Source organism: Dama dama, chromosome 28 (assembly GCF_033118175.1).
Source record: "Dama dama isolate Ldn47 chromosome 28, ASM3311817v1, whole genome shotgun sequence".
Taxonomy (NCBI): domain Eukaryota; kingdom Metazoa; phylum Chordata; class Mammalia; order Artiodactyla; family Cervidae; genus Dama; species Dama dama.
In genome coordinates this window covers 32,519,715-32,532,948 of record NC_083708.1, presented here as the reverse complement: position 1 = coordinate 32,532,948, position 13,234 = coordinate 32,519,715, and the positions used below count along the sequence as shown (strand labels likewise).

The 13,234-nt window shown below is 41.3% G+C and overlaps 1 protein-coding gene across 2 annotated transcripts in view; it reads left to right on the top strand.

Annotated features, from left to right (window-relative positions):
* Positions 1-13,234, top strand: part of DCBLD1 (discoidin, CUB and LCCL domain containing 1) — a 72,458-nt gene that overhangs the window by 21,300 nt on the left and 37,924 nt on the right. For both annotated transcript variants that reach the window (XM_061132059.1, XM_061132060.1), the window contains exon 2: positions 5,873-6,085. In XM_061132059.1, coding sequence (XP_060988042.1) covers positions 5,873-6,085 — 213 coding nt within the window. The remainder of the gene's footprint in view (positions 1-5,872; positions 6,086-13,234) is intronic.

Here is a 13,234-nt window from a genome sequence, read left to right as displayed (position 1 = left end):
GGTGTGTAGAGCACATTTTATCCTGTCAGGAGACTCGTAACATCTCATGGTCTCATGTAGTCATGCTGAGATCCATCAGTGAGTTTAGATGGTGCCCTGCCTGATCCTTTCATTTTGAAGTTCTTCTTCCACCTTCTACCCATCTATTTGTTCCATCTATTTGTTACCATTGCCAGATAATCTTATCAGCAAGTTGTTCATTTTAATAGACAGACGTTGTGAAAGACTCTAAAGAGAGCTCTGATAAGATAGCAGTGCAGCTAGTTTTCCAAAATTAAACACAAATACACTTATGTTACAAAATAAAATAAAGAGGTGAGACAAAACTGTTTTCAAAATTCTAGAATTAGATCATCTTGGAATTGTCATCTGGCATCCACCAATGCTTAAACAGCTTTAAGGCAAGTCCATATACATCTTGTGTTCTCATCTGTGAACTGGGTCATACATTATGACCCTCTCAAACTCAACACTCTGTGCTCCTTAGACAAATATGAGAACTTGGTTAGTGGATTTAGTACAAAAAGATTTTAGAACAAAAACTCTCTTTTATTGGTTATCATTCCATAGTGATCTTTTTAATGTAAGCATCTATAAATTCTTTAATTAAAGATAAGTAGAAGAACATACAGGATCACAAAATCTAAATAGTATAAAAAAGTATAAAATAGGAAATAAAAGCACCTTTGTTTTCACCCACTGCCAGTCAAATTTAACCAGACTGATAGGTTTGGTTTTTTTTTTTTTTCCAATTTTTAATTGAAATTTTTATTCTGAGATGATCACAGACCACATGCAGTGGTAAGAAATAATACAAAGAGATGTTGTGTACCTTTACCTAGTTTCCCTGTGATAGTATCTTGTAAAACTGTAGTATAATATCATGACCACAATACTGAAGTTAATACATTATATATGGAACATGAATTGGTAGACTTTTAAATAACTCTTGTCATCTTCCTTGTTTGTGATTCTTAATTAGAGCTGGGTTCTGAGTTAAGTGACAGAGTGTTAGGATGAGGTCATGGGAATAGTGTTTATCTGTTGTTCTCATTTGCTTTATTCAATATATGATACCATATGCTTTATTTATGCTCTGCTTTATTCAACATATGATACCATAGGCATTTTCTCTCCCTAGGCACTTCCTAGTTCCTCTTTGACATGTTTCTAGTTCTTTTTTTTCCTCAACTTTATTGACATATAATTGACATATGACATTGTGCAAGTTTAAGTCTACAAGGAGTTGGTTTTGTTGGTTTTATATGTTTATATATTTCAAAGTTATTTAACACCATAGCATTCATTAACAACTGCTGTCACCTCACATAATTACTGTTTCCTTTTTGTGGTGAAAACATCTAAGATCTACTCTCTTAGCAACTTACAATTATATACTATAGTACTGTTAACTCTACCTAGTCCTTTGAAGTAATCAAAACTATGGAAAGACTGTCGGTTGAAAATTCCTGATGTCATCAATATCCATGAAATACGTTTATTATATTAGCGCTTGCCCCAGAAAACTCCATAAATAGTCTTCCATAGGTAAGAGTGAAATTGCAACTTCTTATGACAGTTGTTTGCTTTTCTAAGGAATTACGACTTAGCAGTTCTTTTCAGGTTTTTTGGGAGAACAAAGACCTAGTTTCATTCTGCTACATTGTGAAAAGGGAAAACTTTCCCAAGAAAACACAGATCTCCTATGTAAAGTAATGATGGGAGTGTTGAAAACTTAAACTTGCTCCTATTCTGCCAGTGTCCCTGGGTGAAAGGAGTTTCCTCTTGGGCTTTAGAGTAGAAGGCATTGAAAAGAAGCATAATTACAGCCTTGAATAGAAGTGACCCCCTGGGATTTTCCTTTGTCATGACTTGTCACTTAAAACTTAGAATACAATGATCATGTACAGGCTGACTCACCTGTCATTGATCCTCATTTTATATGTAGCTATGTTGTCTAGGAGAAGTTTTCACTTTCTCTTTTCTTAATTATTTATTTTATGGCTATGCCACGCAGCATGCGTGATCTTATTTCCCTGACCAAGGATCCAGCTCAAGCCTCCTGCAGTGGAAGCATAGAGCCCCAACCATTAGACTGCCAGGAAATTCTCTTTTCTCTTATAAAAGCAGAGTTTCATAGTACTAAGAAAAGGGACATTTAAATGTTTGACCAGTGATATCTTGGTGGCTTAGAGAGTGTTATTTATATGTACATTTATATGCAGAATTGTACACTAACTAGTTCACAAGAAAAAAAAAATCAGCAGACTCTAATTTTGACTAATCAGAATGGGAAAGACAGGAGGAAGAGAAAAAACAACATTGGGATTTTTAGTCCAGAAATGATTGGAAGACTGAGGCTGATATGACAGAAAGGGAAACCCGGAGGGCAAGAAGATTTGGGCACAAAGGCTGTAAGTTTTGTTCTTACAATTGAGGTGATAGCCATATTTCTGGACTCAGGTTCAATCCCTGGGTTTGAAAGATCCCCTGGAGAAGGAAATGGCAGCCCACTCCAGTATTCTTGCCTGGGAAATTCCTTGGACGGAGGAACCTGGAGGGCGATAGTCCCTAGGGTCACAAAAGAGTAGGACAGGATGGAGCAACTAACAACACTAGTTATCTTAGAGTTGTTTCATCAGAGTGCTCAAAATCAGTGCCTTCTAAGGTGAGGCGAGTCGTAGAAATGAGTGAGCAGGAGCTGGTGGGGAGTGAGGGCATCTATCTCTATTAAAAGGACAGCTAGAATGCCTGCTGGTGTGATTGCCATGTCTTCTGGTTTCCAAGAGAAATTATGCATTAGATTTTTTTTTTTAACTAAAGCCTTTAAGAGCAGGTAAATAATTCAAGTTTTAAATCAAAACTTTGTTCCCTATGTGCTTCTGCAGCATATGCATTACTCTAGTATAATTTTCGTTTAATTCTCAACAATTTTGTACTTACTGCCAGAGAGCTCCAGAAATATGTTTTTGTTTAGTTGCTAAGTCATGCCCAATTCTTTACAACCCTTTGGACAGTAGCCTGCCAGGCTCCTCTGTCCATGGGATTTCCCAGCAAGAAGACTTGAGTGGGTTGCCATTCCCTTCTCCAGGAGATCTCCCCAAAGCAGGGATCGAACCCGCATCCAGAAATATATTTTACAGCTATCACCTCAAGCATTAAGAACCAAACTTACAGCCTTTGTCCCCAAACCTGCTTGCCCTCTGGGCTTCTCTTTTTGTCTTATCAGCCTCAGTGTTCCAATCATCTCTGGACTCAAAATCTCAACGTTGTTTTTTTCTCTTCCTGTCTTTCCCATTATAATAGGTTGAAACCCAAGTCCATTGATTTTTTTTCTTGTGAACTTCCTCCTGTTTTTCATTCCCTTTCCATCCCAGCTACCATATTTCTAACCCTCCTCCTGCTCTAGGAGGCACGTTCTCCTGCATTCTAGTTCCTATCTCGAGTCTTTTTCAAATACCTCTTTCATTATCTCTCTTCTCAAAATCCTCTGTGGGCCTCTATTACATAGTCATATAAATTCCACAACTTCTGCCTAGACCTCTAGTTTTCAGAGTAGTTTTATCTTAGCTGTTTATCTTCATTTCCCCTTGGAACTAACTTCCTGCTTCTTTAGGTCAACTCTCCCCTAATCCAAGGCTTCCTTGGTGGCTAAGATGGTAATAAATCTTCCTGCAATTCAGGAGACCTGGGTTAAATCCCTGGATAGGGAAGATCCCCCTGGAGGAGGAAATGGCAACCCACTCCAGTATTCTTGCCTGGAGAATCCCATGAACAGAGGAGCCTGGTGGGTTTCAATCCATGGGGTCGCAAAGAGTCAGACACGACTGAGGAACTAACACTTACACTTTTCCCCCAGTCCAGCCTCCCAGCTTGGAATCTTGAGAGTTCAGTTCAGTTCAGTCGCTTGCTCCTGTTAATTTCATGGCTGCAGTCACCATCTGCAGATTTTGGAGCTCCAAAAAATAAAGTCTGTCACTGTTTGCATTGTTTCCCCATCTATTTGCCATGAAGTGATGGGAGCAGATGCCATGATCTTCGTTTTCTGAATGTTGAGCTTTAAACCAACTTTTTCACTCTCCTCTTTCACTTTCATCAAGAGGCTCTTGAGTTCTTCTTTGCTTGGGCAGGGCTGTCCCTCCACCTTGACTGCTGGTTTGGCACAGATTCTCCCACCCCTTATTTTAATGAGGCCTCCAATACCATTTTGGGCTTCCCTGGTGGCTCAGTGGTAAAAGAATCCGCCTGCCAATGCGGGAGACCCGAGTTCTTTCCCTGGGTCAGGAAGATCCCCTGGAGAAGGAAATGGCACTCCACTCCAGTATTCTTGCCTGGAGAATCTCATGGACAGAGGAGCCTGGTGGGCTATAGTCGACGGTGTCGCAGAGTCAGACGTGACTGAGCTACTAAACGGCAACCATCACTGTTTGGACTGCAAGCCTCAGGGCAAGAAGGAAGTGGGATAAAAGAAGACCCCAGAGGAATCCTGTAGCAGGGGCTAGACTGGAGAAGGAAGAAGGCTGCCTAGGGCTTCAGATTCCCATGATGACCTAGCTAGGGCTTCTGCTATAGGAGGCTTTGGTCTGCCTTCTGTTACCACCACAGAGAAGTTCTTCTCCAACAGACTTCTGCTTTCTCTCCCTCTGGCTAAGGGCAAAAATTCTGGCTTTGTTTCTCTGAAACTGTACTAATTATAGGCATTTTGTGCTTTGAATTCAACGTATGCTCCTTTATCTTGCAGCCCACCCAGTTTTACATGCTGTCAGATAATTTGGTTGCTTTAATTTACTGGAGCAACTTGTTGGTCAGTTGATTAAACTTCCCTATTCAGAAAGCCTTAAGAGAATTCCTTATTTTAGTGAAGTAGTGAGAATTCACTGAAATAGATTCTCTGTTGCCCTCTTTGGCACTTTGTTTAAGCTCCTGCAATGGCAGGGGCGCCTAGAATTATAGTTATCTGGGCATGTGACTGTCTCCCATTTCACTTTGAGTGGTGAACAGCCATTGCTACTTGTATGTGTCTCCAACAATGCCATGTCTGGCAGGTGGCAAGCACAAAATTCATGATACGTCCTGAGTCTATTGTGTGTGCTCAGTTGTGTCCAGCTCTGCGATCCTTTGGACTATAGCCCGCCAGGCTCCTCTATCCATAGGGATTCTCCAGGCAAGAATACTGAACTGGGTTGCCATTTCCTCTTCCAGGGAATCTTCCCAACCCTGAGGTTGAACCTGCATCTCCTGCATTAGCAGGCGGATTCTTTACCGCTGAGTCACCTGGGAAGCCTCCAAATCTCCAAATCTGTGGCTGTAATTAACTGAGATATGAATGTGGGATGATTGTTAATCCCCAGTTGAATGACAGGCTCTTACACATAGTCCACTCAGCATGAGTCTCAGATTCTCCAGAAGCGTTTTTGCATACCTGATCCCATTTAATCAGGACAATTACCCCCAAAATGAATGGTATTTTTTTTTCCTCAGTTGCAAATTGTTTCATACCATTGGCTTGCTAATAGACAAAACTACTAATGGCAAATCTGTGAATGCCAAGGGCCCACTGTGCAAGTGTGGATGGGTAGATGAATAGATAATTAGAAAAATAATTTGATTAAATTATGTGTTTGCAAAGGGCTTACCATACTAATACATGAGACATTTTGATCAACAATGTTCAGAAGATTAAGCTGAGAAATAAGAGATGAAATAACCTGGAATAATAGATATTGTGTAATAATTAAAACAATTTTTATTTTTAGCTTTTCTGTCTCCATAGAAGAAATAAAATGCATAAGGTGAAGATTATAATGAACTTTCTCAGCTCTCGGTAAGAATTCATTTCACTTACTTCTTGTGTCCTTTTTTCCTTTACCAGGTGATGGCTGTGGGCACATAGTGACCTATAAGGACAGTGGCACCATGACATCTAAGAATTATCCAGGGACGTACCCCAATCACACTGCTTGTGAAAGGACTCTCACAGTACCTAAGGGGAAGAGATTGATTCTGAGGTTGGGAGATTTGGATATTGAATCCCAGACCTGTGCCTCTGACTACCTTCTCTTCACTAGCTCTTCTGATCAATATGGTAAGAAAAGAGCTCTCACTTTCTATGAGTGGGGGAAATTTTGAGATGTGGAGAGGAGGCAAGTGGTGTGTTCATGAGCGTCACAGCCTGGGGAGATCTGAAGAGAAACTTGCCCTTTGTAGACTCAGGGTTGTTCACGTGGATACACTTGCTTCATAAGCTGCAACAAAGACAACTGAGGAAGTATTAGCATTTTGTGTGGATCTTGGAGCTTAGTTTGAGTTTATGTCTTGCTGGGAAGAGAACTGGAGATGTGTATGTAGCATTTGGCTAAAATATCTACAGTTCATTCATTCATGTGATGAATACGCATTGAACAGTGGTCACGTGTTCAAGTATTCTGTGAAGGACTAAGTGGGATATAGCAGTGAAAAGACAGAGTTCCTCTTTTCGTGGCGCTTGTATTGTTGGAGGGACAAGTGGAAAACAACAAGCAAATGCATCTACAATGTGAGAGGTAGTGAGGAAGAAAAATAAGGAATAAGAAAAGTAAGTCTTCCTAAGGTGATGTCGAGTCTGGTTCTGAGTGTGTTTGTGTTCAGATGGGATAGTCAAGGAGCCTTCTCCAACAAGAGGGCATTTGAGCAGAGACCCAAGTGGACTGAATGAAGGCACACCACACCTATGTCTATGGGCAGGTTTCTGGGTAGGGGAATGGCAAGTGCAGAGGACAGTTTTCAGAGTAACCTTTTGAAATTAAGCTCTTTGTGGTTTCAATATGCTGTTAGCATACTGGTATCTGAACTGACATTAACAGTGACCCTACAGTCCTTAGCCCAAGGAAACAACTTGGATTTAGATGACTAGAAAACAAGAACAGAGTCTTATATATAGGTTCTTCCAAGGTTAGAGTTTTTCTGAAATTCACTGTGCATACAGCTCTGAAAATGATACAGGTTTTAAGCAAAACCCTGTCCACCTGCTAGTTTCGTAGGTAATTTCTCTCAAGCACACAGCTTTCTGGGCTGTCTTTACCTCTGTACCCAGAGAGTCTGCACTCCTCCCAGTGTGCTGCCTCCTCCCAGCGTGAAAGCCCAGACCAGCCCGGAGACTGTTCAGGGGTCTAAAGTTACCTAGCCCTTGTGGAGGAAATGGAGAAGGCAATGGCACCCCACTCCAGTACTCTTGCCTGGAGAATCCCATGGACGGAGGAGTCTGGTAGGCTGCAGTCCATGGGGTCGCTAAGAGTCAGACACAACTGAGTGACTTCACGTTCACTTTTCACCTTCATGCATTGGAGAAGGAAATGGCAACCCACTCCAGTGTTCTTGCCTGGAGAATCCCAGGGACGGGGGAGCCTGGTGGGCTGCCGTCTATGGGGTCGCACAGAGTCGGACATGATTGAAGTGACTTAGCAGCAGCAGTAGCATGGAGGGAAAAAACCTAAGTTTTGTTTTGTTTTGTTTTTTAATGCCTGGGAATATTATCTGTTGTAATGATGGCTCACTTACTCTGACAGTAAAGATGGTTGATTTCATAAAATTTGTTGTTGTTCAGTCACTAAGTCATGTCGGACTCTTTGCTATCCCATGAACTGCAGCAGGCCAGGCTGTCCTGGCCTTCACAATCTCTCTGAGTTTGCTCAAACTCATGTCCATTGAGTCGGTGATGCCAGCCAATCATCTCATCCTCTGTTGCCTCCTTCTCCTGCCTTTAATCTTTCCCAGCATCAGGGAAAAATTTCCTATGAGTCGGCTTTTCATATCAGGTGGCCAAAGTATTGGACCTTCAGCTTCAGCATCAGTCCTTCCAGTGAATATTCAAGGTTGATTTCCTTTAAGATTGACTGGTTTGATCTCCTTGCTGTCCAAGGGACTCTCAAGAGTCTTCTCCAGCACCACAGTTTGTGGAGAAGGGAATGGCAACCTACTTCAGTATTCTTGCCTTGAGAAGCCCATGAACAGTGTGAAAAGACTTTCATAAAATTAAATTGCAATTAACAAGTTGCAAGTTTTTAATTCCAGTTTGACTCAAAGGGGAAAAATGCAAATTCCAGGGGTGCTGGGAGCACTTACTGTTCAGGTAGCTCTGGTAATGGCAGGTGTATTAATTTACGGAGGCACTCTTTAGGGAATCCCTCACTAGCCGGGACATTCCCTCCAGATTCAGAAGGGGGCCCTGAGTGTCAGAGCTCCCGTGTAGAATGCGGGGGAAGGTGCTCCAGGGCCAGGACGGCTTTCTCATGGCTCGTCTCTCTGGAGAAGCATCTACTTTTCCTGAAGATGAACAGTTAATTCTACCAACTGACAGAGCAGCAGTCTGATCGTCTCTGTTGCTTTAGGTCTCAGCTTAGGGGCTGAGGTGAGAACTAGAAAGGGGGTCAGATTGTTCTGAAGCATGATTGGAGAATGGATGTGGCTTTCCCATGCATTTTTGATGTGTGTTCACAAACAGAAAAGAGGAAAAGCCTGGGATTTAACTGTATTTTGAGAACTTCCCTGGTGGCTCAGATGGTAAAGAATCTGCCTGCAATGCAGGAGACCCGGGCTTGATCCCTGGGACGGGAAGATCCCCTGGAGAAGGGAATGGCAATCCACTCCCAGTATTCTTGCCTGGAGAATCCCACGGACAGAGGAGCCTGGCAGGCTATAGTCCTTGGGTCTCAAAGAGTTGGACATGACTGAGTGACTAGCATTTAACTGCATTTTAGGAGCTGGGTTACAAGGTGATCATGGTTGGCATCAGAGCACTCTATTCCATGTTTCTAGCTTCTTGAATTTTCAAGTTAGACACTTCACTTGGAAGTGAGTAATGAATTGCCATTCATTTCAATAAAGCCTAGTAAATTCATTTTTCTCTTCAGATTTTTTTCCTACATAGTTATGCTTGTTTTTTAAAAACAAAATATATGCTCATTATAGAAGTAAGCATATTCATTGTATGCCAGGCATAGGTTTGGCCTTAGGTAGATTTTCTGGAATCCTCATATTCCCCCCTGCAAGGTTGTTACTGTTAACTTTTTTTTGCAAATAGAGAAACTGAGGCATGGTGAGTTTTGTTGTTTCATTCTTTTTTTTTTTTTTAACTGTACTGTGTAGCTTGTGGGATCTTAGTTCCCCAACCAGAGACTGAACCTGGGTCCTGGCAGTGAAATCATTGTGTCCTAACTAACCACTGGACTGTCAGGGAGTTCCCAAGATTTTTTTTTTTCAACTAACATGCTGAAGATCACACAGCTAGTTAAGGGCTGAAAGGAAAATTTATGTCTATGTCTCTGTGGTTTCAAGACATCTGTTTCCAGATGTCTCTTTCTCCCCAAGTCCCAACACCCAAAGAAAGCCTCATGCTCAACTGCCTTCCCCGGGGGCTCCGCCCAGTACTACATCAGACAGCAATTTTGCCTAAAACACAAGTGTAGTTAAAATTTTGGGTTGGGGATGTTCTTAAGATAAAATACTTATTGATGCTTAGAATTAGTTTATTTTGAGACTACTTTAAAGATTTCTTGATCAGTCACATTTAAGGCAAATCTAGTAGACAGGAATAATAGAAATTAGTAATGAAAGGACTACATGGAAAGGAAATTAGAATATTTCAATCCTAGAAGCATATTTTAGAAGAATTAAATGGCTCAGAGCCACATAGAGCGGGTATACACATGCATATGCATGTATGTTGCATCTGTATATTTGTGTCTTTGTATAATAATTCTGAAGAGCATTCTTGGAGAAGCTGCTTATTCATATATTTGTATTTATATTTCATCCAGTGATTTGAATATAGTAGATACTCTGTGAATAAATGATTTAAAAAGTAAATGGGCAAGTTCAGTGGCAAGGAACCAGTTAAGTAAAGCATATAATACTTATTTGCAATATTAAACAGCTATCTGTTAAAAAGACAGTTAAATGGAAAGCTTCTTATGATGATGTTGTTGTTGAGTTGCTAAGTTGTGTCCGACTCTTCTGCGACACCACATACTGTAGCCCACCAGGCTCCTTTATCCGTGGGATTTCCCAGGAAAAAAATACTGGAGTGTGTTGCCAGTTTCTTCTCCAGGGCATCTTCCTGATTCAGGGATTGAATCCAGGTCTCCTGCATTGGCAGGTAGATCCTTTACCACTGAGCCATGATGTAGTGTTAGGTGAAATATGAATACATAGTAATGTTATAATAATAGAAAAAAGCCTCTAACCAGAGTGAGAACATGACTGCAGCAAATTGTTAGGAGGAGGATTTTAGAAGGTTCAACTTGGTGTATTGTTTTTGTCTTCCCTTGACTTTTTTAATAAACGTTTGTTTCTTAATAAAAACAAGTAGATTTTCTTTGACTAAGATTACTGACTTTAGACCTATATTTAATGTAGTTAAAACAGTCCCCTGGTCAGTTTGAACTTCCTGGCATCTGCCAAGAAGGAAGAGGAGGCTGGAGTGCTTTGTTGGCCTGGGCGAGCTGAGGGAGTGGGCTTTCCTGTGGGGCTCTTGTCCCACTCCCTGGAGGAGGTGAGGCCCCTCTGCAGCCAGTGTGGCCCCAAGACTGTGGAGGGGGTGGTCCCAGGGACCCACAGAACCTGGAGGAGAGTGTGCACTGCAGTCCCCCTGTGGGAGAGTGGGGGTAGAAATACACGATCAGGAATACTGCCTGCAATTCCAGTATACTGGGCTCTAACAGTTACATGTGTGGCTGAAACAGCTAAATAGTTTTGGTTTATCCAGCTGAGATTTTTTTCAATTAATTGCTAAAACCCATTGCCAAGAGATTTTAAGACTCAACACTATCAGACTTTTAAATGTGGAGTTAATGTTTTGAAAAAGAATTATGTCTTCTGGCATTCATGTTTGGAAGCTCTGCCAAGAGTGGACATAGTTGGAATGTGATTCATTAACCACTGTGAATAAGCTGAGGTTGTACAGTTTTTAATCATTGTGCATGTAATTTATAATGGTTCCCCCTGCCCACCTCACACCGATTTTGTTTTAAGGGTTTGGTGCATATACTTTGAGTGCTTTCATTCATGTTAGTAAAATGTACTATAAACAGGTGTGACCCACATCAGCTTTCCCAGTGATCAAGCAAAATATACACCTGATCTCACTGATTGTTAAGAGACCTGATACAAACAATGTGGGGTTATTCTTCTTCTGTTTGTCATGTATTATAATTATGGCTGATATTTCAGATTCTAACATCAATTTGAAGAGTGCGCTTATATACCTGTGGCTGAATTAAGACACTGATCCTCCTTTTTAAAATACTCTTTAAACAGCCAGGAATCAACAACTTTATCAGGCTTACTCTAGAACATATGTTAAGAGCGAGGCATGAATCTTCAGTTCAGTTCAGTTCAGCTGCTCAGTCATGTCCGAGTCTTTGCAACCTCATGGGCTGCAGCATGCCAGGCTTCCCTGTCCATCACCATCTCCCGGAGCTTACTCAAACTCATGTCCGTCAAGTCAGTGATGATTTTCAGCCATCTCATCCTCTGTCGTCCCCTTTTCCTCCTGCCCTCAATTTTCCCAACAACAGGGTCTTTTCCGATGAGTTAGTTCTTCCCATCAGGTGGCCAAAATATTGGAGTTTCAGCTTCAGCATCAGTCCTTCCAATGAACATTCAGGACTGATCTCCTTTAGGATGGACTGGTTGGATCTCCTTGCAGTCCAAAGGACTCTCAAGAGTCTTCTCCAACACCACAGTTCAAAAGCATATAATTCTTTGGCACTCAGCTTTCTTTATAGTCCAACTCTCACATCTGTAAATGAGAGTATGATTCTCAAGATGTTTTTAAACATAAACTTTTAAACTTATAAACATTTTTGGATATAAAACATATATACTAACTTTTAAGATCATGTGTACTAATATCCTGGCCAAAAAAAAATTTAAGAAGTATCATACTTTTCTTAGAGATTTTTTTTCACTGTTACTAAGGGCATTTTGCATTTCAGTTTGAGGCCAAAGTAACAGAGACTTCCTTCAAAAGAAACAGCCATGTTCCTTCTTGGTCTAGAATCCAGTCAGGATCATGAAGCATTTAGTTGTATAGTTCAGTTCAGGTTGCTGCTTCAGGATTGATTCTCAATCTCCTCCCTTTTATATTTGTGATATAAAATAATAAGAAATTAGTTGTATAAAACATTAAGATATCTTGAACTTGTGGGGAGAGTAGGTGCTGATTCAGGCATTGTGTCGTGCCAATATACCTACGTTTAAAATATGAAATGTCTCATGTTGTTTTATTCATGAGACTGAAGAGGGAAGACTGTGGATTCATACTAAAGATCATTATTCTCAACTTTAAAACTTGTTAGGCACCCTGTAACCTTAAGTTAAGGTTAAGTTAATGTTAAGGTGATGTAATGGAACTTAATGTTAAGTTCCATTTCCAGTCTTGCTGACCACAAAGAAGTCACCCAGAGGTTTGTTTCTGCTACCACTGTTTGTGGGGACCCCAGTGAAACTGTCATTTCTGCTTCCTGATATTTCAAGATTTACTAGGTCCCAGTTTTCCATGAAAGCTGATCTTCCCCCAGTGGGTAGAGTTTAGGGCTGTTCCTCAACCCCCTGAAGGACCTGCTGGAAGAATCTTGGTGGGAATATTGGTCCCTTGGGATCTCAAAGGACCTTGTTCTGATGGAGTTTCATAGACTCCCACACCCAGGTCACTGTGGACCAGTAAAACCAGCCCTTCGGCATGGACTGAGATGAACACTTCTGTTTCTGTGTAGAGTTTTCACTTGGGCTTAAGAGGGCAGACTCCGGAATTAGACTGCCTAACTCCAAATTCCTGCTTTACTGCTTATTTTTAAATTACTTTGACCTTGAGCAAATGCCTTAGTTTTCTGTGTCTCCATATTCCCTTCTTCAAAATGGGCAAAATAACAATATCTGCCACATATGGGTGACTGAAGCACTTGTATATATAACTTTAAAGTAAAATGTGTGGCCCATAATAAGCACTCAGTCAACGTTAGCTACCATCATCATTCCCTCCCTCCTTCCCCTCCTCTTCCTGCCTCTCCCCTGCCTTTCCAGCCGCTCCTCCTCCTCAGTGGGCTAGAATACAGTCTAATGTTTGTCTAACATGTCTAAGTGCAGAGAACACATCAGTCCCTCTTGCTACCCCACGCGCTCTCCTTTCACCCAGAAGAGGCTAAGCTGAGGCAGGACACGCCATCTACACCTCCTGGTGCATCCCTGGTGACCCAAG